Raw genomic sequence first — 27,915 nt, 5'->3', positions numbered from 1 at the left:
GTCCATTCCATGTGGTACAAAAACTGGTCTCCTCATGTAACTTTTGGTTCCCTTGCCAACCACTCTTATTCTTTTAGCGATACAACATGGAGACGGCCCTTCTGTCCCTTTAAGCCATGCCTCCCCAGTAACCCTCCCCCCACCGGTCAAACCCGGTACACCTTTGGACTGTGGGAGGAAACGGGAAGAAAGCCACCCATTCCACAGGGAAGATGTACAATGTTTCCTTACAGAGCAGCACCGGATTTGAACTCTTAAGCTGTAATAGTGTTGTGTTAACGCTACGCTGCCGTAGCATCGTTGCTCTCTGTTATCAATGCCTTTCATGATCTTAAAGATCTTGATTAGATCCCATGGGTGCTGGGGTGGAGGCACGTCTCTTTCAAAGGAGGAGTAAGATGCTCCTTCTCTCCATTTGCCTGCAGGTCACCCTTGGGCAAGTGGTAGCACTGTCTTAGCCCCCTGATCGGGGTCACATGAAGTCATGGGAACAGGTGGTGGATGGTCATATGAAGAGCTGGGGCATGTCACAAGTCCCGGTTACGCGACCACTGACACCAGGCAGACAATCTCTGGAGTGTATTGATAATGGCTGGGGTAACCAATCTTGCCCAGAAGAAGACAATGACAAACCACTTCTGTAGAAAAACTTGCCAAGAACGATCATGATCTTGGGTAACACCATGTTCATGCATATCAGAGCGATAAAGATGATTAGATCCCAGATGCTTCCGTTTCAACAATAAAACAAACCTCACCTGTCTGTCCACATAACTAATCCAAATCCCTGTATTCTATGGACATTTAGACAAGTACTTAATAGGCAAGGCACAGATGAAACAGACCTACTGCAGGTATATGAGACGACATGTAAATAGGCAGAAAACCTGTTTCACTCCTTGGTATCTCCATGATTCTGAGGCAGAGAGTTACACAGCACAGAAAAAAGACCCTTCGGCCCATCTCATCCATGCCTATCAACTCACTTCCCTGAACCACTCCCATTTGCTTACATTTGTCCCATATCCCTCTAAACCTTTCCTCTCTGTCTAAATGTCTCTTACACACTGCAGTTGTACTCATTTCTACCACTTCCTCTAGCATATGGTTCATTCCACATACCCACCACGCTCTGTGTGAAGAAGTTGCCCCTCAGGTCTCCTTTCAACCTTAAACCTATGCCCTCTTGTTTTAGACTCACCTACACTGAGAAAAAGACTGTGACATTCACTTCATCTTTGATTTTATGATTTTATCACATGATTTTATGTACTTCTGTAAGCTCAGCACACTAGGAATGAAAGCCCCAACCTATCCAGTCATTCTTTACAACATGCCTACCTGAGCCAGTATTTCCAGCCTCAGAGATGACCCAGATTCCTTTCAATTTACCTCTCACAACAGGTCAATAGAAGATGCTATTTCTCTGGCTCTCCACTCAGTTCTGGATCGTCTCAACAACCACATCAACTACAGCTCAATGTTCAGCAATCTCTTCTCCTCCTAACTTATCACTAAGCTCCAAGACCTGGGCCTTTGTGCATCCTTTTGCAAATAAATTCTTGATTTCCTCAATTAGTAGAGATTGCTAAATACATCTCCCCTTCACTGATCAACAATGCAGATGCATCTTAAGGCTACGCAGTTAGACCCCACTCTCTTTTTATTCATGACTGTGTGGCTAAGAACAGCTCCAGTACTATCTATAAGTTTGGCAATGATATTACTATTGTTGGCTGAGTCATGCATTGTGATGAATCAGTGCACAGGAGACAGAACATGTAGTTGAGTAGTCCCACAATAACAACTTCACTCTTAACATAAACAGAACCAAGGAGCTTATTACTCACGTCAGAAAGGAAAAGGTAGTGGAACACGTGCCAATTCTAATTGTTGGGTGAGAAGTAAAAGGGGAAAACCTCTTTGAATTGCTGGATGTTAACATCCCTGATGACCTGTCCGACATATAGATACACTCACGAGAAAGGCATGGCTAGCACCTTTGTTTTCTCAGAAGCTTAAGGAGGTTTGGTGTGTCAAGAAATACTCTATTAAATCTCTACCGATGCATTGTTGAAAGTATCCTGGCCTGATACAGCAATTCCAACACACAGGAACACAAGTGACTGCAGAAATATGTCAAAAGAGCCTTGTCCATCACAGGCACAGCCATCCCTCACCATTGACAGCATCGTTAAGTGGTGCTGTCTCTAGGAAGCGGTATCTGTCACTGAGGAGTCCCACCTTCAGACAGGAGGTACCTACACCCACGATCATCTGGTTTAAGAACAGCTACTTTCCTATGAACAAAAGGTTCTTAAACCAAAGTGCACAAGCCTGACCCTACATCAGCATGGAACATTACGAGTCAAATCTTGCACTACCCTAGACTTATATCAGACTGTGTCTCTTTTTGCATTAAGGTAGTTTTTGCACAGGCTTTTTTCCTCTCTCTTCACAGTCTTGTATTACTAATGAATCATTGATATATTGTTTATTTCTTTGCATTGTCTCTACCGATGTGCCTGCAATGGTACTGCAAGTATGCTGTTCCACTTGACATCCTTGTGAACTCCTTGGGATCAGGGCAATTGTATAGATTTAAGGAATCCTAATAAGTTTGAGTTCAATGTGAAAGCTCCCATTGGTTAGAAGTTTTAGCTACCAATGGAGAGCATAGTTCTGGCTGATGGAGCCAATCATTGCAGGAATTTCTCAGAGTCATGTCCAGAGCCTAACCAGGTTCAGCTGCTTCACTGATGAATTCTCTCCATCTGAAAGCATCGCTTCCGGTGTTTCACCCTGAGCTGAACTCCTGCAGTAACAAAGCAGTCCATATCCACCTTGTTACCATCAGGTTTACACTGAGAGCTGCAAGTAATCCTGATGTCACCGATGCCAAGCAGACATCTCTCTGACAAGAACTAAACCAACTGCCTCCCTTTGTCAGTCAAAACCATTAGAAGTATCACATTACCTAGCATTAACATCTTGAAGGTCACAGTTGCCCAAAACCTTAAGTGGTTTAGAGTCAAACAGAAAGCACTAGGGAATGAGTATTTTGCTGTAAGTGATGTGGGCATCCTGGATGATGAAGCAAGTTAAACTATCAGACTAAATTGGTTTTGCTTGCGAGAGAAAATCTGTACTTTTTAATAATCTAGTATAAAGGTGGCTCTGGTTGTATACATTCTCATTGCTGTACTCTGAAATAACCCAATGTTCAGGTTGGTTCACCAATCACAGCCACAGAATTTTAGTGGGTGACTGGTTGGATAAAACATGACCCAGTCTCACAGCTTTCAGCAGCACACTGGGTTTTACTCATATACTCTGTTAGCAGATTTCCCAATCAATTCAGCAAATTAGGAGAGTGAGAAGGTACACGCCTCACCTACAGATCTGTCACTTACAGGCACATTTCAAGCAGATAGTGAGAGAAAAAAAATCACCCAAAGAAACTGCCATAGAGCTGCATTCATTGGCCTAATCTCAAACAATAATGAGGTGGCCTACAGGGAGGAAGTCATCTCTCTGACACGGTGGTGTCAAGAAAACAACCTCTCCCTCAATGTCGCAAAAACAAAGGAGCTGGTTGTGGATTACAGGAGAATGGAGACAGGCTAACCCCTATAGACATCAATGGATCTGAGGATGAGAGGGTGAACAGCTTAAGTTCCTTGGCATAAACATCACTGAGGACCTCACGTGGTCTGTACACAAGGCACAGCACCTCTTTCACCTCAGACAGTTGAGGAAGTTTGGTGTGGGCCCCAAAATCCTAGGAACTTTCTACAGGGGCACAATTGAGAGCATCCTGACTGGCTGCATCACTGCCTGGTATGGGAACTGTACTTCCCTCAATCGCAGGACTCTGCAGAGGGTGGTGCAGACAGCCCAGCACAACTGCAGTTGTGAACTTCCCATGATTCAGTACACTTACAAAGACAAGTGTGAAAAAAGGGCCCGAAGGTTCATTGCAGACCCGAGTCACCCCAAACACAATCTATTCCAGCCGCTACCATCCGGGAAATAGTACCGCAGTATAAAAGCCAGGACTAACGGGCTCCGGGACAGCTGCTTCCACCAGGCCATCAGACTGATTAACTCACACTGATTTGAGTGTAGTTCTATGTTACATTGACTGTTGTATTTATTATAAATGATTGCACATTGCACATTCAGATGGAGACGTAAAGGTTTTTACTCCTCATGTATGTGAAGGATGTAAGAAATAAAGTCAATTCAATTCGATATTCTAAAGTATGCTGTTCAGCAAAACCATGTAACCATGTTGTCTGACAATTATGGAGTGTAGCACCATCTAGTGCCTTCCTCTGGCACTACGATGATTGTAAATATGAGATAGCAAGAGCAAATTTCAGAATTCTTTGTAAAGATGGAGAAACCTGGGTGCATCTTATAAAGCAGCACAAAGACATCATATGATATGACCTCAGCAATGACATGAATACTTTTCTACAAGACGTACTTTATTAAAATGGCAAATGAGCTCCTAGAGCCGCATGCAATGACGTGTTAGAAAACAAGATGAACATTTTATATTGATCTTAAATGAGGCTTTGCCTAGAACTATTACTGTTCTTTGAGAAACTCTATGTGAAAACACTGGGTGAAAGTGTGCATAATTCTGGGATGTAGATATTGATAGTGGGTGTTCAGTTCGAATGACTTTCAGCACCTTTTAGGAAATATTGGTGGCCAAGGATACCTCTTGGGATTAACACTGCACCCGGAGTTTAGAGAAGGTTAGTTCAGCTGTGTGAAAGATTTCTTGGAGCGAAGAGCGAAGTTGGTGATACACTTAGCTTTGAAGAAGATTAGACTTCAAAGGAGATAGAAAGTGATAGATGGGAGCCTTCATGTACAGATGTAAAGGAAAGCAATCAAAGTCCAAAGGAAGAAAAAACATTGCCTTCAAGTGTCTTCTGGTTACTGCAGCTCAAACAGGTATGCAGGAAGGACGAAGGCAATTCTAGCGATGTATAGTTGTTCAAGCAGATCTGAATACTTTGTGATGAAGAATTTCAACCACACACCAAATAAACTACAACTGGTTCTCTTGCTAGACTGACCACCATCTAAGCTGTAGGATTGCTGGCACACTGTGATGTCCACATCTTCCTGCAGTAAAGACAGACTGCAGACAAAAAGAAACAGAGTGTAAATATGCCCGCAAAATCTGTCTATTACAAAACTGCAGGAAGGGATATTCTATTGACAATTGTACATACTTGTTATGAGAGGCCAGAGGAACAGAGGAATTCTGTCATGGTCTTGCTGGGCACTTTCACATTTGCGCTGAGCTCAGTTCTTCCCACTGATTGCTTTCCAGAGAGGGGGGTACAAAAATCCACAAAGGGAGAAGGTGCTGGATGTACTTTGGACAATGGACTCCCTTCACAGCAGAAGGTACAAGCTAGTCTGGGGGTGGTTGCTTACTTTCCCAACTTGCTGGAAATAAATTCAACTACATTATCAGCTGTCATTCACAAGGTGAAGGTTCAGCTTGCTAAACACAGCACTCCGGATGTGGCTGCAACAGTCTATGGCCCAAAATTTGTTACAGATGAGTTTGCACTCAGTGTCTAAGTTGAGACGATATCATCACCACACAATTCCCAATCCAATGGAAAGGGCAGGTGTGCTGTGAAAACCAGTCATGTTGCCTTCTGCGAAGGGTAACGGAAGCATGCACTGAATCATGCCACATAGAAACATCTCAATATCAGGTGGACTCACTTCTAAGTGACTGATGAAGCCCTAAACGAGAATAAAACTGCTCCAAGCTAGCTGATATCTAGAATCGCTGCTGGAATAAATGGGAATAAAGAGAAAGAGGTGATTGGGACAGCTGAGAAAATGCTATCCTGTCAGTCAGAAGACCAATGGAACTTTGCTCCTAACAGAAAGGTGGCAAATGATCTTCAGAGAACTGTCACAACTGGATTCTATAAGGGGAAATTATCATGGAAATAGATGTCATCTGAGGAAGATTGCACAAGACTTCCAGGAGACTGAATCCAAATACGGACAATGTGCCACCACCATTGCTGCAGAATGAGAGTGCATCAGCTCAATCAGACCCGAACAATCAGCGAGCGGATCTGGAGACTGGTGCTCCAACCAACACCAGAGCTTGTTTAATGTATATGCTGAAAACTCAATGATAAAGTGCTTCAATTGCATTGACACAAATATGTGTGAATTTTATTTGGGTTTATAAGGACACTAGGAGTGTGGAGTCTCTACTATATTTAATTTTGAAACTTGCCAACTGCCTGTAAGGAGTTTGTATGTTCTCCCCGTGACCGTGAGGGTTTCCTCCAGGTGCTCAGGTTTCTTCCCACAGTCCAAAGATATAATGGTTGGTAGGTTAATGGATCATTGTAAATTGTCCTGCGGTTAGGTTGGGGTTGCTGGGCAGTGTGGCTTGAAGTTCTGGAAGGGCCTAACCTACATTGTATCTCAATAAATAAATAAAGGAAGCAAGAGATGAAACATCATCTAATGCCATCTCACAGTGATAGTAAGTATCAAGTATTTTGAAATAAGAGTTCGGGGAATTTTGCTGTGATAGAGGACAACTACATGAGAGCATTGTGAGAAGTTGAAAGGCAACTTAGAACGTGGCTTACCTTGAACCACAGAATGTAACAATTATTTTATTTAAAAGAAGAACATCTAACAGTCTCAGCATAAAATATTGAGCAGAGAAATCTAGAAATAGCTCATCAATTCATGCAGCATCTTAGGCTCTATTATCAAATACAGCCTTCAATCTGCATTTAACAACTGGAAATGGAAGACCCCTCTTGGCGAACACTACAGGCACAAAACCAAGAGCAAAATGATTGTGTGAATAAAATGCAGATGTCTGATTTCTGCCAACTAAAATTGTCCTGTTTACCAAGAGCGTGAAAATGTAAATTCATTTTGGAATGTTAGATGCATTGATATGTTAATATGTTGACAGGCATTTTTCAACAGCTAATGAATGGCTCCAAAAATTGAATTCATATTGATGTTGCTGGCCAGCCATTTCCTTTCTAACACAATCCAAGGTTCCAAGGGAATTTCTGTTCCTTTAGTGAGAGAAATATTATAAAATAAAAGCTGATTTTGACTCACTTTCAAATCACCATCAAAAGCATTTAAACCAAAGATCCCTCTTTAACCCCACTTTATTTCTTGTCTCAGAGCCCTTCTTGATCCTTAGAATTCTGACCATCTTGTATCTCCACATTAATGCTGTTCTTAATGCTATGAGATGGGGTTATCTTGGAAAGGGTTTATTTGGCAGCTGGGCATTGCCGGTTGGCCATCCTTGATGTCCCAGAGAGATCCTAAACCACTGTGAAGCTACTGTCATGGTGTTATTGGGCAGGATGTTCTCAGGATTAAGACCCACAGATGATGAAGCAACATATTCCAAATTAGAATCAGCACAGTTTGGAGGGGATCTTGCGGGTGTAGCGTTCTCATGTATCGATGACCGTATTCTTCCTTTGGTACAGGTGGTGGGTTTGAGAGGTGCTTTCAGCCTCATGAGTAACTGCAGTGAGTTTTGTAGATCCTGCACACACTGCAGCCACTGTACACCAGTGGTACTGGAGATTAATATTTAGGTGTTGGATGGGCTGCTAATGAACTATGTACCCACGCAGAGCTGGAAAAGCTCAGCCAGTTCAGCAGCATCTCTGGAACAGGAAACAACTGATGTTTCAGATTTGGGACTCTTCATCAAAACTGAGAAAGAACACCATCAATTTAGATTGAGGAGAAGGTGGGAGTGGTCAACAGAGGAAAGCAAGAAAATTTCTCTAATTGGCTGAAATACGGTGGCTATTAAAGGGAAGTTAAGGTCCCTTGACTGCATATTAAGTTGGTAATCTTCCAAAACTTCCTGTTTTTACTTAAAATTTCCAAAATCTGCAGTTGTTTAAAATTTTCATACTCCTTAGTTGTGCTTTGTACACAAGTTAGGTGACTGAAAATCAATGATTTCTATTTGATACCTTATATCAGGTCTATACAAGAAAATCAGGTATGACTTAAGGAGGGCCGCTTGAAGAGCAATGAAACAATTCCGAATGAGGTTGGATGCGATGTCGGATGCACATCAACCCTGGCAGGGTTTGCAGGACATTCCTACAAAGTGAAACCCAATAGCATGAATGACAGCGATGCTTTACTACCAGATGAGCTCAATGCCTACTATGCCCACTTTGAAAGGGAGAACACAACTACAGCTGTGAAGATCCCTGCTGCACCCGGTGACGCTGTGATCTCTGTCTCAGAGGCCGATGTTAGGCTGTCTTTCAGGAGGGTGAACCTCACAAGGTGTCAGGCCCTGATGGAGCACCTGGTAAGGCTCTGAAAACATGTGCCAACCAACTGGGAGGAGTGTTCAAGGACGTTTTCAGCTCTCACTGTTACAGTCAGAAGTTCCCACCTGCTTCAAAAAGGCAACAGTTAATCCAGTGCCCAAGAAGACTAGTGTGAGCTGCCCTAATGACTATTGCCCAGTAACACTTACATCTATGGTGATGAAATGTTTTGAGAGGTTGGTCATGACTAGACTGAACTCTTGCCTCAGCAAGGACCTGAACCCACTGCAATTTGCCTATCGCCACAATAGGTCAACGGCAGACACAATCTCAATGGCTCTTCACACCGCCTTAGACCTCCTGGGCAATACAAACACCTATGTTAGGATACTTTTCACTAACTATAGCTCAGTGTTTAACATTAGCAGTCCCACAGCCCTGATCAATTAGTGACAAAACCTGGGCCTCTGTTCCTTCCTCTGTAATTGGATCCTTGACTTCATAACCAGAAAACCACAATCTGTGCGGATTGGTAATAATACATGCTCCTCACTGACAATGAATTCTGGTGCTCCTCAGGGGTGTGTGCTTAGTCCACTGCTCTACTCTCTCTATACCCATGACTATGTGGCTAGATACAGCTCAAATACCATCTCTAAATTTGCTGATGATACAACTATTGTTGGCAGAATCTCAGGAGCTGAGAGGGTGTCCAGGATCTAACCTGGACCCAGCATATCGATGCAGCTATAAAGAAGGCAAGACAGTGGCTATATTTCATTAGGAGTTTGAAGAGATTTGGTGTGTCACCTATAACACTTGCAAGTTTCTACATATGTATTGTGGACAGCATTCTAACTGGCCGAATCATTATCGGATATGGGGGAGGGGGATTGCTACTGCACAGGATCAAATTAAGCTGCAGAGAGTTGTAAACTTAGTCAACTCCATCATCGGCATTAGCCTCTGTAGTACCCAGGGCATCTTCAAAGAGCAATGCCTCAAAAAGACAGCACCCATCATTAAGGACCCCCATCACCCAGGTCATGCCCTCTTCTCATTGCTACAATCAGGAGGGAGGTACAGGAGCCTGAAGGCACACACTCAGTAATTCAGGAACAGCTCCTTCCCCTCTACCATCCAATTTCTGAATGGACATTGAACCCATGAACACTCACTGCTTTTCTTTATTTCCATTTATTGCATTTTGCATTACTTATTTAATTGAACTATCTCATATATATATATATGTAGGCCTCCGTTAGTCTCGATAGACTATGGTTTTGAGCCTTGGAAAGTTTCCAGGGCGCAAGCCTGGGCAAGCTTTTTTTCTTATGGAAGACCGGCAGTTGCCCATGCAGCAAGTCTCCCCTCTCCATGCCACCGATGTTGTCCAAGGGAAGGGCATTAGATTTATATATCTACTGTAATTTACACTTTTTCTCTATTATTATGTATTGCTTTGTACCACTGCAACCAAGTTAACGAATTTCACAACATATGCCTGTGATTTTAAAACTGATTCTGATTCTGATGAAGCACCTGAAAATGAGTGGGTGTAGAACACTGACAGCAAACAGATAGAAATTCTACTTGAGAATATTCACTTCTTGTCTCTTTATAGGGAATGTTGGTCAAGAAGCCAGGTGACTAGAAGTGACTCTGTGATATTTAAGATTGCCTCTCTAACACGCTGTGCTACATTGTCATCTCCTGAACAGCAAATCCATTCAAAAAACTACAATAATGTTGCAAGTTCACAACAAATGAAGACTCATCCAATCACATTCCCCTTGAATGCCCAACCCTACTTACTTATAAGTCTATTGTTCTTGTTCACCTAAACGGACAGGTTAAATTTCAGGTAAACAACACATACAAAGAAAGACTTCACCCAACGATGCAGCATTCCCTCAATATTCTACTGGAGTGCTAATGTGGAACTTAAACCTTTTGATCCCAAAGTTCTTTGCATTTAGCACATTTAATGAAAAGATTAATCTTAACTTTGTTTTCTCCTTCATTGATCTTTCCAACAGTGCCTCCATTTAACACTGGTATAAAAGTTCTCTTAAGTTCCTTAATTTCACATAGAAAAAATCTTTTAATGTGAATAGGATGCTGACAGCTGATAAAATCTCCTTTGTTGTTTTTTTGTGGCCTTGGGAACATAACTAGCAGCACGGAATTACCTAACATTGACAACGTCATCAGAATATTGGTGTCAAGTAGATAAGGCTAAAAATAACAATGAAGGACTTGGTTTATAAAGAAACGTTCTCCACAGGTCACAGAATCATGGTGCAAGTGATAAGTTCTGCTCGATTTCTTTCCAAGTGGATAGCTGCATAGAAATTCGGAGGAAGTAACAACAAAATTTTGCAGTGTAAAAAATATGGTAAGGCATATTTTTTTGGAAAAACACTCATTCATAAAGCACAATATTTTAAAATGTATGCATACTGTACATATGTAGAAGTACAAAATAAATGTACTTAAAACACTGCAACATTGTACAAATATAATTTAGATGTGTATTTCAATATGGTAAGATTAGGAATAATATCTCAACATAAAGATCACAATGGAGTTGTGTGTTTTATTTGAGTAAAATGAGTAAAAGTGAGAAGCACCATTTGAATACGAACCATATATCTGCAGGAATCCCCAGAACTGATTTCTGGAGTATGTGGCAACAACATTGATATTTATGAGATGAGGAAACAAAAATGCAAACAAACAGAATCAATTATTAAATGTATCAAGCAATATTACACACAGCCGTCAGCTTCATTAAGTCTAAAACTTAGAAAATATGTGGCAATATTTATACCACATTAATCTTAATGCTTTTGTACAGTATCTCTATCTACAATTTTAATGCATGTAGTAGCCTATTTAAACGAAGTTAATATCTTATCTAATGTCGGGAAATTCATGAATTGTACTGCTTAAGCAGTTATCAGCAGTGCTAATTTCTCAGTTAATATTTAATTTTAATTTTTCACAGTCGTCATGTTCTGTCAATAAATTTTTAACCCAAGCACTGAGAAAACTGGGCAATACATTTTCAGTTTTAGAACATGTCATAATAACAAATGTAAAAAACATTACAGTAGGAGCTTCAAGTACAAGTGTTTCTAAAAGTTTGCTCTGTTCTATAAAGACATGTAGAAGACGTTTTTTAATGCAGGATACTAGATTTTTCTCATTGAATAATGGTGAATTTCCCTTCTACAGGTATCTTGCATTGAAACTTATGATTACCAATGGGGGCATCAACCCTCTCAAAGAACAACCCATCATTTCTGGATTCTAGTCTTCATCTATGGTACAGTATTATTTCCAGGCCAGTACCCCATTGTGACGGAGTACTTCTGGTAATTGCTTTGCAGTTAGTTTAGGAACCGACTCAATTTATATTTAGACTGCTTTCATTGGAATGACGACTGGGGTGAAATACTGAAGCCTGCCCACAGGTAGCAACAGCAGTATCAAGGAATTGCTGACCACCTTTTCACCATTTAAATCTGACAGACCACAAAAATAATAAAACTTGCAAAAGTGGATGTGCCCAGATCATATTTACTCCTCTAAAACAAAAACTACCTCTAATTATTCCCCAAATCAAAAACATCAGTAGCAGCTACCAAGAGGGTTCAATAGCAAAAATTAAAGCTGCTTTGATTAGCAGTTTGTAAAATATTTCCTTAATGATCTGGGGGATGGTGGGTTGAGGGAGTGTGATTGTAAAAGTCTTTATGGTCTTGTTTAGTTATCCTGTTGTTGGAATGACTGTTCATGTTCGGGTGACTGAAGGACTTTGCATTAACTCTGTTCAGGTCGGGATCTGTTCCTGAGTTCACCAGAATCTGCTTGTAGTAGATATGAGTTCTTGAGCCCCTTGCATTATTCCATGCTTCAGGTTTTCCAGGCTAGGGAAGGAGCTTTGCATTTTAGTTCCTTTCTGGCATTATGGGCAATGCATTGCATGTCAGTGTAGTGTGGGTCTGTGCATGTTGAACTATAATGCTTAGACTTCCCAATCAATTGCATCTTAGTACATCATCAAGGATATTCAATTTCACCGATTCTAAAATGATGGTCTCACGTCTCCCCTCTCCCATCTGGCAGAAGTTGCAAAACCCTGAAAGCACACTCTACCAAGGCTCAAGGACAGCTTCTATTCCACTGTTTTCAGTTTCTTGAATAGACCCCTTGTATGATAAAATGGACTCTTAACCTCACAATCTACCTCGTTATGATCTTGCACTTTACTGTTTACCTGCAGTGCATCTCTTTGGTAGTTTTTACATTTTAATCTGCATGAGAGTTCCCCACAATTATATAGTGCTCTGGTGAGTGCTGTGTTCAAGTTTGATCCCTTACTTGGGGAATATAGGATATACCTGATATTTGGGATGACAGAGTTTACAGCAATGAAGCAACAGACTGGTTCTTGAGATGGTGGGTCTCATCCTAGACTACTAGTGAAGGCTAAGATAGTATCATGTAGAATTTGGAAAGAAGAGAAGCGAAGCTCACATAATTACCTGTTGATACAAGAAGCTGTTTCCCTTGGCGAAGGAATCAGAAGTAGAGGTGATTGACCCAAAGATAAAGAGCACTTGGGACCAAAATGAAAAGGAACTTCTTCAGTCAAAGGATGATGAATCTTTGAATTTCTCTCCCACAGAGGCAGGGGAAAGCCAGTCATTGACTACATTCATAGGTTACTGTACATTAAGGCAATTGAGAGAGACTGGGATTGGGCAGGAGAATTATGTTGAGGTATAAGTTCATCAATGATCTTGTTGTAAATGACAGAGCAAGCTTGAGGGAGCAAAACTTGCTTCTAGTTGTAACGTTCTTCCGGCATACTCTGATGCTAATGCTGGAAACCTCAAAGCAGTCAAGATTTGGGTTCAAGTTCATGGAATTCTGCTTGAATTAGATTTGCACAGCACTTAAAAGATTTCTTGTTGACAATCAAAGACTCAAATACACAAATCTCATTTTATTCTCCCCATGTACCCATTAACTCCCTCCAGGTTTTAGCACTCCCTTACATGGTAGGGGCAATTACTTAACCCACACATCTTCGGGATGAGGGAATAAACTGAATCACTGGGAAGAAACCACGGAGTCAATGATGTAAATTCTTCATTGATGGCATCAGAGATCAGGATTGAATCCAGATCACTGGAGCTGCGACATAGCAGATCTACCAGTCTATAGGGACCACTAAGTCAATTGCACTTTGTCTATTGTCGAACATCACAAAGAACTATAATTTTCTTCACAGAGCTGGTAATTTGGGAAGGAGTTGACGCTTGGAAATATAACTACTCAGATACAAATTTGACATGGGAAGATGCCAGGGAATACTGCCAAAAATCCTTCACTGACCTGGTTGCAATTCAGAACCAAGAAGAAATTAATCATCTAAATCAGATATTACCAAGAAATCCAACATACTACTGGATTGGAATAAGGAAGATTGCTGGTGTTTGGACCTGGGTTGGAACAAATAAATCACTGGACAAGAAAGCAGAAAACTGGGCGGAAGGAGAACCAACTTCTGGGGGAGAGGATTGTGTGGAAATCTATATAAAGAGACAGAAAGAAGCAGGAAAATGGAACAATCATAGCTGCAACAAAATGAAAGCAGCAATTTGCTATTTAGGTAAGCTAAAAATGTTCTCAGAGTTTGGTAAATGTGATGAGTACTTCCTAAGAATTTAATGTCTGTACAGCTCCAAGTCCTAACTAACGGCACAACTGAAATACTCAATGAAAAGTCCCGGAATAGTAAAGTTGTCTTTTCTGATTTCTGAATATACATTGAACCCAGGAACACCACCCCACTATTAATGATTCAGGAACAGCTTCTTCCCCTCTGCCATCCGATTTCTGAAGGGGCATTGAACCCATGAACACTATCTCATTACTTTTCTTTATTTCCATTTATTGCATTACTTATTTAATTGAACTATTATATATTTTTTCAGTAATTCATGGTTTTTCTCTGTTATTATGCAATGCCAGGTGACTAGAAGTGATTCAATTTTTATATTTGCACTACTTATTTAATTCATTATATATATGTATATATGCAATTCACGGCTTTTCTCTCTCTATCACTATGTATTTCATCGTACTGCTGCCACAAGGACAACAAATTTCGCGACATATGCCAGCCATATTAAGCCTTTTTCTGATTCTGATTCTCTTTCCTCAACTCTCTGGAGGCACTAATCTGGACATTTACTATCATGAAAAATAAATGATAGCAACTCAGCAGCCCTTTTTACATACCACTTTACCGGAAAATTTACCTAAAAGTTTAATCTACACCTCCTTACGTTGTAACAGATATCATATTATTGAGACTATCATCTTTGACTAAAAAGTTAGATATTGTCTAAATCCATGAATAAAACAAATAAATTATTTGAAGTGCTAAGACACCACATTTATAAATATCTAAATATATTCTCTCGGTCTCTGTGGAGCAGGTTAAAATTTTTAAGATAGTGCCTACTGACAACTTAATCATGTTGTCTTAATATAACAAAATCATCATGAAGCAGGGCTAATCTCTAAATTCATAATGAATTATCTTCTAAAGCTTATTTACCACAACCTGATTGCCTACAGCCTGATTATCAGTTCATTTTCAGTAAAGTGAGGAAATAGTTAATCGTTTTCAACCATTTTGCTTTGTGGTTACGACACATCATGTCTAAATAGGTGAAATCACTGCTAAATCTTTCTGAAAAAATATTCTTAAAGTCAGTGATGAGTGAAACCACTGTACATTTAAGAATATGCAAGGGATTTATTTATAAACGAAGTCATCAATCCAGATGTAAATCTTTGTTGTACCTGCAAGGAAGTGAAACTGCCAAGGTAGTTAAATAAACTTGCACATTTCTGAGGGAATCTTTCTCTGCATTCGGCATTGTTACATGCAGCCAGTCAGCAAACGCCCAGTTGCTGCTATCCTGCATTTTAAATATCAATTTGCCATTTCCACAAACTCTGTCCTGGGAGGCAGCAGACTTTGCAAGGTGCAATATCTGGGCAGACTAGAACATGCTTCATCCATGAAATGAAACTTTTGACAGCCTACTAAGACCTGCCATAAACTTTGGTGGCTGTCAGAATTGTGAAAGATTTTGAATGTTCCAAAGGAAAATTGAAAATTTATTTAAAAATCAATGAAACAAAAAAAAATTAAAACCAATTACCTAATCTAAATGAATTTAAAAGTATGCAAGCTACCAATCCACCAGTACACTGGACTTGCTGCCCCTCTCTATCCCGATCTAACATATCACAGCTTCAGGGGCTGTGAGTTCCTGCTCCATGACTGGACTCTGAGGCAATGAATGTCAGAACACAAATGGTGAGATCCCTGTTTAGAAGAGACAGTGGGTTTAGCTTGCAGTGATAAATTCTTACAATCTGGCACTACATTGAACCCAGGAGATGACATGAATTCCTGAATAGAATAACTAAATATCATGTTGGCGTTACAAAACCTTACCGGTGAACTGCAGAGGCATCTAATACCTCCAACCAGCTTCAGCTGCATACTGCAGTTAGTACAGCTGCTGCCTCACAGCCTCCACAATATGGGTTCAATCCTCACCCTCGATGCCGTCTGGGAACGTGGGTTCCTTTGGGTTCTCTCTTTTCCCACATCCCAAAGATTTGTGGACTGTGGGTTAATTGGCCACTGTAAATGGCTTCAACTGTGATAGGTGATTGAATCAAGATGGAATGAATGGGATTCCAGTGATTCCTGTAGATGGTCTCTTGATGGTAGCCTAGACTCGATGGGCTGAAAGGGCTATCACCATATTTTATTATAAGGACTCCAAAGAATATGGGCCCCTGAGCACAGACACCAGGAGACTCAGGGTAAAAAGCAGGAAACCTCACAATTTTCTTTTACTTAAATCAATGCTAAAGACTCAGTTGGTCACATTCTTGGGCTTTATCCAAAACTTGCCTCTATTACCCAATTTCAAGCATATTAGAGCCTAACACAATGGTGTCAAAATAAAACACACAAATCTGTTCTGTGAATCATAGCAAATAAATGCCATCCTTATCCTCCAGCTGGGCATCAAGTACCACGAACCACCGAAGGAGACATCAGTTTATGCTGTTTTCATTTGGGTATTAAACCAGTTTTGCTTAAATAAAATAATTCTTTTGCTTATGTAGCAAAACAGATCCATAACAATCCATTACCACTCATTTTGACATCCTTAAGTAAATTTTGTAGGTTTATACCACATCACTAAAATCGAGGTAATACCAAAATCCAGTATTTGTGACAAGGATGTGTGGTTCTGGCCCCAGTGGAGAAGGAGGGACACTGACTTTTAATAAGAAATGCGCAGAATTAACAGAAAAAATATATACACGCTAGGCCAACAGGGCCTTTAACTAAAACTTTCAAGTCAAAAGCTAACATCGACAATGCGGCGCGGAACCAGTAACTTGACACGAAATAAAAACCGCTCCTTTACAGCATAAACCTAAACGGTGGTCTTCTTTCCCGGAAGAAGGGCAAAAGGTGAGCAGGAAGCGTTGACATTGCTGTGGTTTTGGTCAAATTTCGACAAGACAGAAACGAAAGGAGGGGAGTTAAATAAAACCACAATGAAACACTAATTGACCTCGTTCCGCAACACTCCTGCGAGGGCGCCCAGACCCCGCCATTGTGACAAAATGTATACCAACTTACACTGTATCAGCGGCTGAAGACTTTTTGATTTTTTTTTTCAAAATTAACTTCTGGAATGATGAGCGGTGTATCCACCGGCAGGCTGGTGGCTGGGTGGAGGAGCGATGCCGTCCGGCGGGCTCACCTAGCACTTTAGAGCCGGGGCGTTGTCCACCCGGGCAGGCCGTGGGAGGCTGAGATCTCCCGCGCCGCTGCTGTCTAAAGGTGCCATGCTGGAGGACAAGCGAGTCTGGCTGATGTAAACGTCCACACACATACGATAATGTGAGGAAAATCGCGTAAGTACTTCTGTGAACGACCATTCTGAGACTCTGTTGCTTTCTTCGATAGCCTCATGCAAGCCTAACTCCTGTAATAATCGAGGAGAATGTGTGGAAACTGTCGGAGATTACAAATGCCTTTGCGATGAAGGGTTCTATGGCTCGCGGTGTGAATCGGGTGAGTTGTTGAACAGGTGGATGGACATTGTTAAATCTCACTTTAGGCGTTGCGTTTAACATTCTAAGGCTTCGAGGGAATCAGACAGTGTGGCCCGCTCCCTCCAACGGGGAGTGAAGACTGATGTAAAAGAAATAATGGGATTCTGAGAAGGATTATTTATCTGGTAAAGTTTAGAGATCGGGAAGATATCCGTCAGCAGCTCAGTTGAACAACGATGAGAAGACTAAATTAGATGCTGGTGGGTGGGGGAGGTCAGGGTGAAGGAGCAAAAACATCGACTGCTAACATTTATGGAAAACAGACCACTGGAAGCTGATTAGAAGGGGGTCGACATAATCAGATTTGGAATGTGGCAATGAGGTCGCTGGCCAGGTCTTATCAGGAGGGCAGTCTTTGTGTTGGAATTGGGAAGTAATCCAATGATGAATCAGCACGTTCAGGTTATGAATCGTCAGTTTGATTCTTTGACAGTGCGCGGAGCTCTCTAAACATCTCAAGGCTTATAGTTCTAGTCATCATTGTAGATCTTGAAATCTATGCTTGTTTGGATGAAAATTGTTGATCTGCCCTTGAATAAAATATTAATCTGAATATTTGGATGTTACATCACAGCAATTTTTTTAAATCACTGACAACTACTTTTATTATTTCATTCCATAACTGATATACTATTGTCATATTTCCTGGCTAGTTAAGCAATGTGCCTCTTTGAGTGCTCCTGTCCAAGCAAAAATGCTGTGCAGCCACCCTCTGGGAAACTTCAGCTTCAACTCCACGTGTGACTTCCACTGCATGGCAGGGTTCACACTGCAAGGGTCACAGAGTCTCCAGTGCACGGCGGCAGGACAATGGACAGCAGAGACACCCAGCTGTGAAGGTAAAAGGTCAAGCACGATCCATCATCAGAAACTTTGACAATTTTGTAAGGGAGAAAGAAGCACGTTACTCACTAGATTTCGATCAGATTTCTTTTTGTTTCAGCTGTAGAGTGTGGAAATCTGGAGATTCCAGAGAAAGGATACATGAACTGCTCTCACCCCTTCAGAGATTTCAGTTACAAGTCAGTGTGTACGTTTAGCTGTGATAAAGGATTTCATCTCGGTGGATTAGACAGCATTCAGTGTGGAACATCTGGACAATGGAACGGGCAGAAACCCACCTGTGAAGGTACAGTCTGTTACCAGAACAATAATTCTCCCCCAATCCCATCATTGTACTGTAGATCTTCAAATCTATGTGCTTAGATAGAAATTGTTTATCTGTCATAAGGTGGGTGTTGAGAGAGGACCCAAATGCAAGACACTGACACTGACATACTAGGGACAGGACTAGGTGTATCAAGAAAGCAAGGGAAGTGGGGAAGAAACAACACTGGACAAGACACAGGCCCTGGACGAGACTAGGATACAGGGCCTGGGCTAGGACTAGACTGGGAAAGCAGGGCCTGGAAGAGGAACTAGGAACTGAAACCTGGACAAGGACTCCGAACCAGAGACTGGACAGGGACCTGGAACATGGGTCTTGACTCAGGATCGGACTCTGGATCCAGGCGAGGACTAGACGTGACAAGGCAACAGGACTGGACATGGGGGCAGGACACGGGGCTCCAGGGCTGGACGAGGACATGAAGTTCAGACTTGGTCTTGATCGAGGGAGAGCAAAGCAGAAGCGGGGAGAGGCATAGCTGGACACGGACACTGGCCCTGGATGAGACCAGGACTCAAGATCTGAGCTACGACTTGGACCTGGACACGGACTGGACCCTCCTCAGAGCCTGAGACTTGGGCTGGACTTGGACACGGAACAACAAACAACGACAGTCCATTCAAGTAGTGCAAACGGCCTGCCTACTGAGCTGAATACAAGACGACAAAAACAACCACAGTCCATTCGAATCTCAGCTTGGAGAAGCAGCAACCGGACCAGCAAAACTCAGATGGCCATGGAAACGACAGAATTCGTACCTTTTGCTCGGAGTGGCGCAAACGGCAGTCAACTCAGCTGGTCACGAAAACGACCGAATCCATAACGCAGCCCCGGGTAGCGAAGCCACTAAGAGTCCACAATGAACAGGGACCCGAATCGGGCACAACTGCACTTGCTCAGGAGCCAGTCCCGCCCGGGAGTTCTGACGGAAGTTACTGCCGAGGTAACAGTCGGGGATATGGAAGGGACGATCCAGCCCCTGCTGGATCGTCAGCAAAGACAGCCTGACTTACCCCACAGAGGCAAGGACAGGATACTGACAAGACAAACCCCACAGAGGCAAGGACAGGATACTGACTAGACAAACCAGCACCTACACTCGAACCCAGAGCCACTTATATTCCCGGTCTCAAGATGAGAATCAGGTGCCTATGATTAAGCCCAAATGAAACAAGGGACAGCCGGAAGACCCAGAGTCTGGAGTCCACGGACCGGACCATGAACCGGAACGCGGACTTTACGGACTAGACCATGACATTATCTGGCCTTGAATAACGCCAGCTAGTGAAGAATATAAAACATTCATCTTCTCAATACTTAGATGTTAGATCACAGCAATTCTTTTTACCATTGACAACTCACTCTTACTATTTCATTACATAACTGATATATTATTGTCACATTTCCTGGCTAGTTAAGCAGTGTGCCTCTTTGAGTGCTCCTGTCCAAGCAAAAATGCTGTGCAGCCACCCTCTGGGAAACTTCAGCTTCAACTCCACGTGTGACTTCCACTGCATGGCAGGGTTCACACTGCAAGGGTCACAGAGTCTCCAGTGCACGGCGGCAGGACAATGGACAGCAGAGACACCCAGCTGTGAAGGTAAAAGGTCAAGCACGATCCATCATCAGCAACTTTGACAATTTTGTAAGGGAGAAAGAAACACGTTACTCACTAGATTTCGATCAGATTTCTTTTTGTTTCAGCTGTAGAGTGTGGAAATCTGGAGATTCCCGAGAAAGGATACATGAACTGCTCTCACCCCTTCAGAGATTTCAGTTACAAGTCAGTGTGTACGTTTAGCTGTGATAAAGGATTTCATCTCGGTGGATTAGACAGCATTCAGTGTGGAACATCTGGACAATGGAACGGGCAGAAACCCACCTGTGAAGGTACAGTCTGTTACCAGAACAATAATTCTCCCCCAATCCCATCATTGTACTGTAGATCTTCAAATCTATGTGCTTAGATAGAAATTGTTTATCTGTCATAAGGTGGGTGTTGAGAGAGGACCCAAATGCAAGACACTGACACTGACGTACTAGGGACAGGACTAGGTGTGACAAGAAAGCAAGGGAAGTGGGGAAGAAACAACACTGGACAAGACACAGGCCCTGGACGAGACTAGGATACAGGGCCTGGGCTAGGACTAGACTGGGAAAGCAGGGCCTGGAAGAGGAACTAGGAACTGAAACCTGGACAAGGACTCCGAACCAGAGACTGGACAGGGACCTGGAACCTGGGTCTTGACTCAGGATCGGACTCTGGATCCAGGCGAGGACTAGACGTGACAAGGTAACAGGACTGGACGTGGGGGCAGGACACGGGGCTCCAGGGCTGGACGAGGACATGTTCAGACTTGGTCTTGATCGAGGGAGAGCAAAGCAGAAGCGGGGAGAGGCGTAGCTGGACACGGACACTGGCCCTGGATGAGACCAGGACTCAAGACCTGAGCTACGACTTGGACCTGGGCACGGACTGGACCCTCCTCGGAGCCTGAGACTTGGGCTGGACTTGGACACGGAACAACAAACAACGACAGTCCATTCAAGTAGTGCAAACGGCCTGCCTACTGAGCTGAATACAAGACGACAAAAACAACCACAGTCCATTCGAATCTCAGCTTGGAGAAGCAGCAACCGGACCAGCAAAACTCAGATGGCCATGGAAACGACAGAATTCGTACCTTTTGCTCGGAGTGGCGCAAACGGCAGTCAACTCAGCTGGTCACGAAAACGACCGAATCCATAACGCAGCCCCGGGTAGCGAAGCCACTAAGAGTCCACAATGAACAGGGACCCGAATCGGGCACAACTGCACTTGCTCAGGAGCCAGTCCCGCCCGGGAGTTCTGACGGAAGTTACTGCCGAGGTAACAGTCGGGGATATGGAAGGGACGATCCAGCCCCTGCTGGATCGTCAGCAAAGACAGCCTGACTTACCCCACAGAGGCAAGGACAGGATACTGACAAGACAAACCCCACAGAGGCAAGGACAGGATACTGACTAGACAAACCAGCACCTACACTCGAACCCAGAGCCACTTATATTCCCGGTCTCAAGATGAGAATCAGGTGCCTATGATTAAGCCCAAATGAAACAAGGGACAGCCGGAAGACCCAGAGTCTGGAGTCCACGGACCGGACCATGAACCGGAACGCGGACTTTACGGACTGGACCATGACATTATCTGGCCTTGAATAACGCCAGCTAGTGAAGAATATAAAACATTCATCTTCTCAATACTTAGATGTTAGATCACAGCAATTCTTTTTACCATTGACAACTCACTCTTACTATTTCATTACATAACTGATATATTATTGTCACATTTCCTGGCTAGTTAAGCAGTGTGCCTCTTTGAGTGCTCCTGTCCAAGCAAAAATGCTGTGCAGCCACCCTCTGGGAAACTTCAGCTTCAACTCCACGTGTGACTTCCACTGCATGGCAGGGTTCACACTGCAAGGGTCACAGAGTCTCCAGTGCACGGCGGCAGGACAATGGACAGCAGAGACACCCAGCTGTGAAGGTAAAAGGTCAAGCACGATCCATCATCGGAAACTTTGACAATTTTGTAAGGGAGAAAGAAGCACGTCACTCACTAGATTTCAATCAGATTTCTTTTTGTTTCAGCTGTAGAGTGTGGAAATCTGGAGATTCCCGAGAAAGGATACATGAACTGCTCTCACCCCTTCAGAGATTTCAGTTACAAGTCAGTGTGTACGTTTAGCTGTGATAAAGGATTTCATCTCGGTGGATTAGACAGCATTCAGTGTGGAACATCTGGACAATGGAACGGGCAGAAACCCACCTGTGAAGGTACAATTAGATAAAATAGAAGTAAATTATTTTAAATGTGTATAGAAAATTGTACAATTTTATTAGCTCAACTAAATGTGTGCTCAGTTGAAATGTATTCTTCAGCTATGCAGTATACAACTCTGGAGTTTTGTGGACAAGGAATCAGCAATTGCACAGATTCAACTGGAGAATTCAATGATAGCTTAACAGACAGCCTTTGTAGAAGTGCAAGATCTGAGCTTTGTGGACCAGGCACACAGGAGACCAGACCTGTGGGAAATTGGACAACACAGTCCCCCACCACTAAAGGTACTTAAAATTAGGATAGCATCTAGAGTTTGTGAAGCCAGAGGTTATCCATTATGTTAATTTAGCCAGATATATTGTATACATCTTCAAATATACAAAGGATGCCTCCATTGCTCAGGGTCGACCATGGAAGTTACATCCTAGCTGTCAAAGTTTGATACGCAAGCCAGTACACAGGCCAGGGCACTATGATATGTAGTGGAAGCTGTTGCCCATGCAGCAGTTTCCCCCTCTCTACGCAGCTGATGAATCCAAAGGAACAGCAGAAACCAATGTAGTTTGGTCTAGGAGCTGCCTGTCAGCATTGAACTCAATGCAGGATTGCCTTAGGGACTCCAGCTCCAGATTTTTCCTAAGGATTTACTCCCAAAACTTTCACCATAAATGCGTATAGCTGCAAGGCAGCTGAGGTTTGAAATCAGAGTTTTCTTTCTCCTAGATGAGCTGCCAACCACACTGATGAGCCCCATCAGCCCGGTGACTGGTTTTAAGGCACCAATAACTCGCTTTGCCCCTTCTCCTGTCAGTAGAAACAGTTCCACTGGGCTTAGTAGCTAGGCCATATCTGAAGGCGAAGAGCTGGACTTGATTGTCAGAGGGTATTTGAGATGCATGCCACTGGGAGTATGCATTTTCCCACTACCACCCCCAGCTATAACAACCTTAAGCTCCCAAGTGTACAAAACATTCTAATATAAAAACAAATCGGCAAAAATACTCAGGGTACTGATGAAAAGTTATTGACCGAAAAATATTAACTCAGTTTTTCTTTCTCCACAAGTTTGGTCTTACTTGCTGAGTATTTCAAACATTTTGTTTTTATTTTGAGATTGTCAGCATCATCAGAATTTTGTCTTATATTTCAGAATGTACATTTCTGTTTTAAAATGTGAAACAGTAACTTTTCCCACAGGTTGATGGGCTGGAAAATAACTTGCTTGCACGAGTTGGTCTCTGTGGGAATGGTAAAATACAACAGTGCCACAATTGGGGGATTTCTTCTGAGGCATTTCACTTGAGGGCACTCATTACTAGTGATCCAGCCCAGATCATGTAAGGAATTAAGAAACTACATTCTTGAACTGAATCAAAGGGATTGACATTAGACTAAGCTGCTAACCCTATACAATTAAAAAATCTATCAAAAGTAGTTCAGAAGGGAAGTCTGGAGCTCAGCAAGTAATTTGGAAAGTAGATAAATAAAACTCACAGTATATTACAAAGGCACTACTTGAAATGGGGATGTGACATGACTACTCTGATACTTGGTTTCTAAGTCTTCAACTAGAAGAAATGATTTCACAAGTGGTACAAGTAAAATTGCCTTGATGTAAGGGAACAAAGTGCAAAAGTAGTCAGGAGAGTCATGTTAAACCTTTGTGACCAGAACCATGATAATGACCAACTATCATGGTGGAGTCACTTGGTTGGCAAAGTCTTGTCAATCTTGGCCAGTGCAAGCATACAACATAAATTCAACCTTACTGCTGTACATTTCACTGTCTCTAGGAATCCAAGATGAAGAAGTTTAAATCCTATGGACAAATCTCAATATTAGTACCTGTTATTAATTACTAATGTACAGCAGGTTATTAATTATTTCAGTTCAATGAAGTGGGCTTATCTGTCTGCTACGCATGATGTTGCATTTTCCTGTTTTCATTCATTCTCTAGTTTTAACACTTTGTTTTGACAGTTTATATTTTTGACAAAATGTGGGAACCACAAAAGGCCACAGTAGCAGCTGTGGGAACAGCATTTGCACTGCTGCTTCTGTCATTTGTAGTTTGGGGTATTATACGTCGTTATAGAAAAGGTAAGAGTTTAATCAATAATTCCAAGTTTTTTTCTTATTGTTTGCCTGTTGTTTTCTTTGTCACTTATGGAACCCAGACAGAAAGGTGAATTTGAGCCAAGATGAGATCAGCCATGGAGTTAGTAAATGATACAGAACATTTGAGCGACATTATGGCATCCTTGCGAGGGAATAGCCTGGCCCTCCTCACCAGTAAAAGAAAGAAAAAATGAAATCATCAAAATGGTTTGAGGAACTAGTTATTGCATTTTGATGCTGATGGTGAATAGTCATTGAGATCATTCCTTAATTACCATCCCCTTTGCTCTAAAGGTGACTTCATGTTTTCAGTAGTGGCTGCAAAGTCTGGGGAGGTTTGCTTCAACTAAAGATTTTCATGGCTTGTGGCAATGTACTTAGAGCATTTGCAAATCAGAGGACTGAGAACATGCTATAAACAAAATACTTGGCTTTCACCAATTTCAATAGATTTAAGTAAAATGAGGGGTTCTTGTCAAATGTATCCAATTATTTGTTTGGCTAATTGGATCTATTATGTCTGGCTAGAGACATGGAATAACTTGCTTTAGAGTACCAACTAGGAGTGAGGAAGAAAGACTATTCTGTGCTGCCATTGTGTGTAACACATTGCCCCGAGAGCGTCAGTGACAGAAGTCTGCAATCAGCCAACTCAGCTGCAATCTTGACAGCAGAATGGACTGTGACACAGGAGGGGATGATGTGAATGACAACAAAATTAAATTATGTCGGCATTGATAGAGCAACAGCAAACATATCAATAGTGACATTCATTTTCTTTTACAGCAAAACAAGAGAAAAATCCACTTGCAAGGTAATCTTTTGTTTTCACTACCAAGCTGGTAATATTTAGGAGTCTATGTTGCTGGGAGATACTCTAAATTACCACAGGTAATTTAGAAACTAGGACGTGCTGCCTATGATCTTTCAGCCATTAGCAGCAGGACAATGTGGGCAGTCAACTCATGTGATGTCCTTCCAAAAGACAAAGAGGTCACGACCCCCTTACATTTCTTCAGTAAAAGGAAGGAAAGTGGAGAAAATAAACCTTCAATTCTCTTGTGAAAGATCAAGTACCGTAACATTTCTTCCAGGCCTTTCAAATGCCTTACTGAATTCCATATCCAATACATCTACTACTCTACCTTCATCAATGTGCTTAGTCACATCCTCAAAAAATTCAGTCAGGCTCGTAAGGCACAACCTGTCTTTCACAGAGCCATGCTGATTATTCTTAATCATATTATGTTTCTCCAAATGTTCATATATCCTGCCTCTCAGGATCTTCTCCATCAACTTACCAACCACTGAAGTAAAACTCAGATGCCTTATAAGAATATGTGAAAAGGTCTTTGCAAATTTCATGACAGTCTCAAAAAACAGTTTAAATGCATGTTGGATCCCTGACTTTATAAATAGAAGAATAAAATATAGGAAGAAACAAATAGTTTTACAAACTTTTATAGAACAAGTTTGGCTACAAATGGAATATTATATCCAGTTCCAGGCTTAAACTTTTGGAATGATATGAAGCTTCAGATAGGGTAGATTAGAGAGAGTTTATAAGGGATTTCAGGTTACTTGGTTAAACTAGAGAATCTGGAGGTTTACTCTTTTGAACAGAGGAGTTTATGGGGTTCAAATGGGATAATGAAAGAAATTGGAGAAAATGTGCTTATTGGCAGAAAGCTTCAAAAAGACAAGGAACATAGGATGAGTGTGATTGAAAAAAAAACATGAAGGAAAGTCTTTTTTATAGATTGAACAGTTAGGGTTTGCAACAAAGAGTGGCACAGGCAGATTCCATTCTAACATTCAAAAGCCAGGTGATAAGGTATCTGAAATAATTTACGGGGCTACAAGATGGATGTGGGACTAGCAGGATTGCTCTTGCATGGAATGGAAGGATGGAATGGCCTCCTCTCCCATTTTGTGATTCTATTCAGTGAATCATCCTTTTTGCATCCTGGTTTGCTATATTTAATTCTAAACTGAGATTTGCTCTTCAGTCTGCTTGACGATGTCACTTTGCTAGATGACAACAATCAGCATTGGAATAGGAAATACTTCTTTCAGACCTTGGAGGGCAGCATTTATTGTGATCAGAAACATGTTACTGCCTCATCGTTGACCTGAAAATACAGGGAAACACATAATATAGATAGGAGTCATTTTAAAACACAGAAACAGTGTTATATGCAAATCATTTTGGTGTATGTCAATTCTTGCATATTCATTATAAGCATATGCTCAACTTCAAATATTTCACTTTTGTGTACAGAAATGAAGACAATTTGGAAACAACTGCAGTTTAATTGTGGGATGCTTTAGATTGCTGAATTACCTTTGAGTGTATAATGAAAAGTCAGTGGCATCAATGACTTCTTAAAACTGATAAGACGCAAAGTGCGTTTCGTGAGACCTCACATCGCATTGAAACTGTATGGAAACAATCTCAACATGATACCAAAAATTGACAGTGATTTAAGCTTGGAAGTCCTAGAAAGTTTTTTTGAAGACTAGTACCGACCCTGAAAACAAACCAACGAATCCCATCCATCATTAAATTAACTCTAATGAGATGGTGGAAATCTTCGGTAAGTTTTATAAGATTGCTCCAGAACCTTCATGCCTACTGTCAATGTGCCTTGATAAAAATAAACATTTTAAAATGCATATAATGAAAGAAGGGAGCAACCAAGTACTTCTCATTAATATCATGGATCCAAAGCAACTATGCCTTTTAAAATTGTACTATTTAAATTTTGTGCTAATTAGAGACTCACAAGGGAATAATTGTGGGGTTTATGAATACTTCACCCTTTTATGAGGCAAGTGATTTATAAGAACCCAACCCTAGTTTGACCCAGGAACGACAAAGGATACTTTCTAGATAAGGGGTCTGAAACATATTGTTGCATTTCAGCATTCATACATACTGTAAATACATTGAGACAGTACCCTGTATTCTAGGGACAGCATGTTCTGTACGTTATTTCTCTAGCACTAAGTATTCTTTACATTCAATAATAATTGATTCATATAAAGATAGCACATGTAAGAACAACAAAATGCTGCATTACATGATCTGTTCTGGCAAACAGCTCAAAAACACATGATCGAGAATACTGTGTTACATTTTGATGGTTCTTCTATTAAAAAACATGTTATCAATATTATATCAGAGATTGTTCTAAGTTACATTTTTATAT

The 27,915-nt window shown here is 41.7% G+C and overlaps 1 protein-coding gene across 1 annotated transcript in view; it reads left to right on the top strand.

The window, feature by feature from the left end:
• Nucleotides 1-27,882, top strand: part of LOC140736634 (P-selectin-like) — a 44,829-nt gene extending 16,947 nt beyond the window's left edge. The window contains exons 15-28 of the mRNA XM_073062450.1: nt 7,409-7,532; nt 10,696-10,749; nt 11,592-11,682; nt 13,657-14,037; nt 17,446-17,553; nt 18,248-18,433; nt 18,538-18,723; nt 20,177-20,362; nt 20,467-20,652; nt 22,103-22,288; nt 22,393-22,578; nt 24,566-24,685; nt 25,490-25,517; nt 26,985-27,882. Coding sequence (XP_072918551.1) covers nt 7,409-7,532; nt 10,696-10,749; nt 11,592-11,682; nt 13,657-14,037; nt 17,446-17,553; nt 18,248-18,433; nt 18,538-18,723; nt 20,177-20,362; nt 20,467-20,652; nt 22,103-22,288; nt 22,393-22,578; nt 24,566-24,685; nt 25,490-25,517; nt 26,985-27,018 — 2,056 coding nt within the window. The 3' untranslated portion in view covers nt 27,019-27,882. The remainder of the gene's footprint in view (nt 1-7,408; nt 7,533-10,695; nt 10,750-11,591; nt 11,683-13,656; nt 14,038-17,445; nt 17,554-18,247; nt 18,434-18,537; nt 18,724-20,176; nt 20,363-20,466; nt 20,653-22,102; nt 22,289-22,392; nt 22,579-24,565; nt 24,686-25,489; nt 25,518-26,984) is intronic.
• Nucleotides 27,883-27,915: the final 33 nt, after the last annotated feature.

The sequence above is a fragment of the Hemitrygon akajei genome, chromosome 12 (genome assembly GCF_048418815.1).
Source record: "Hemitrygon akajei chromosome 12, sHemAka1.3, whole genome shotgun sequence".
NCBI lineage: Eukaryota > Metazoa > Chordata > Chondrichthyes > Myliobatiformes > Dasyatidae > Hemitrygon > Hemitrygon akajei.
This window is presented reverse-complemented; position numbering and strand designations above follow the sequence as displayed.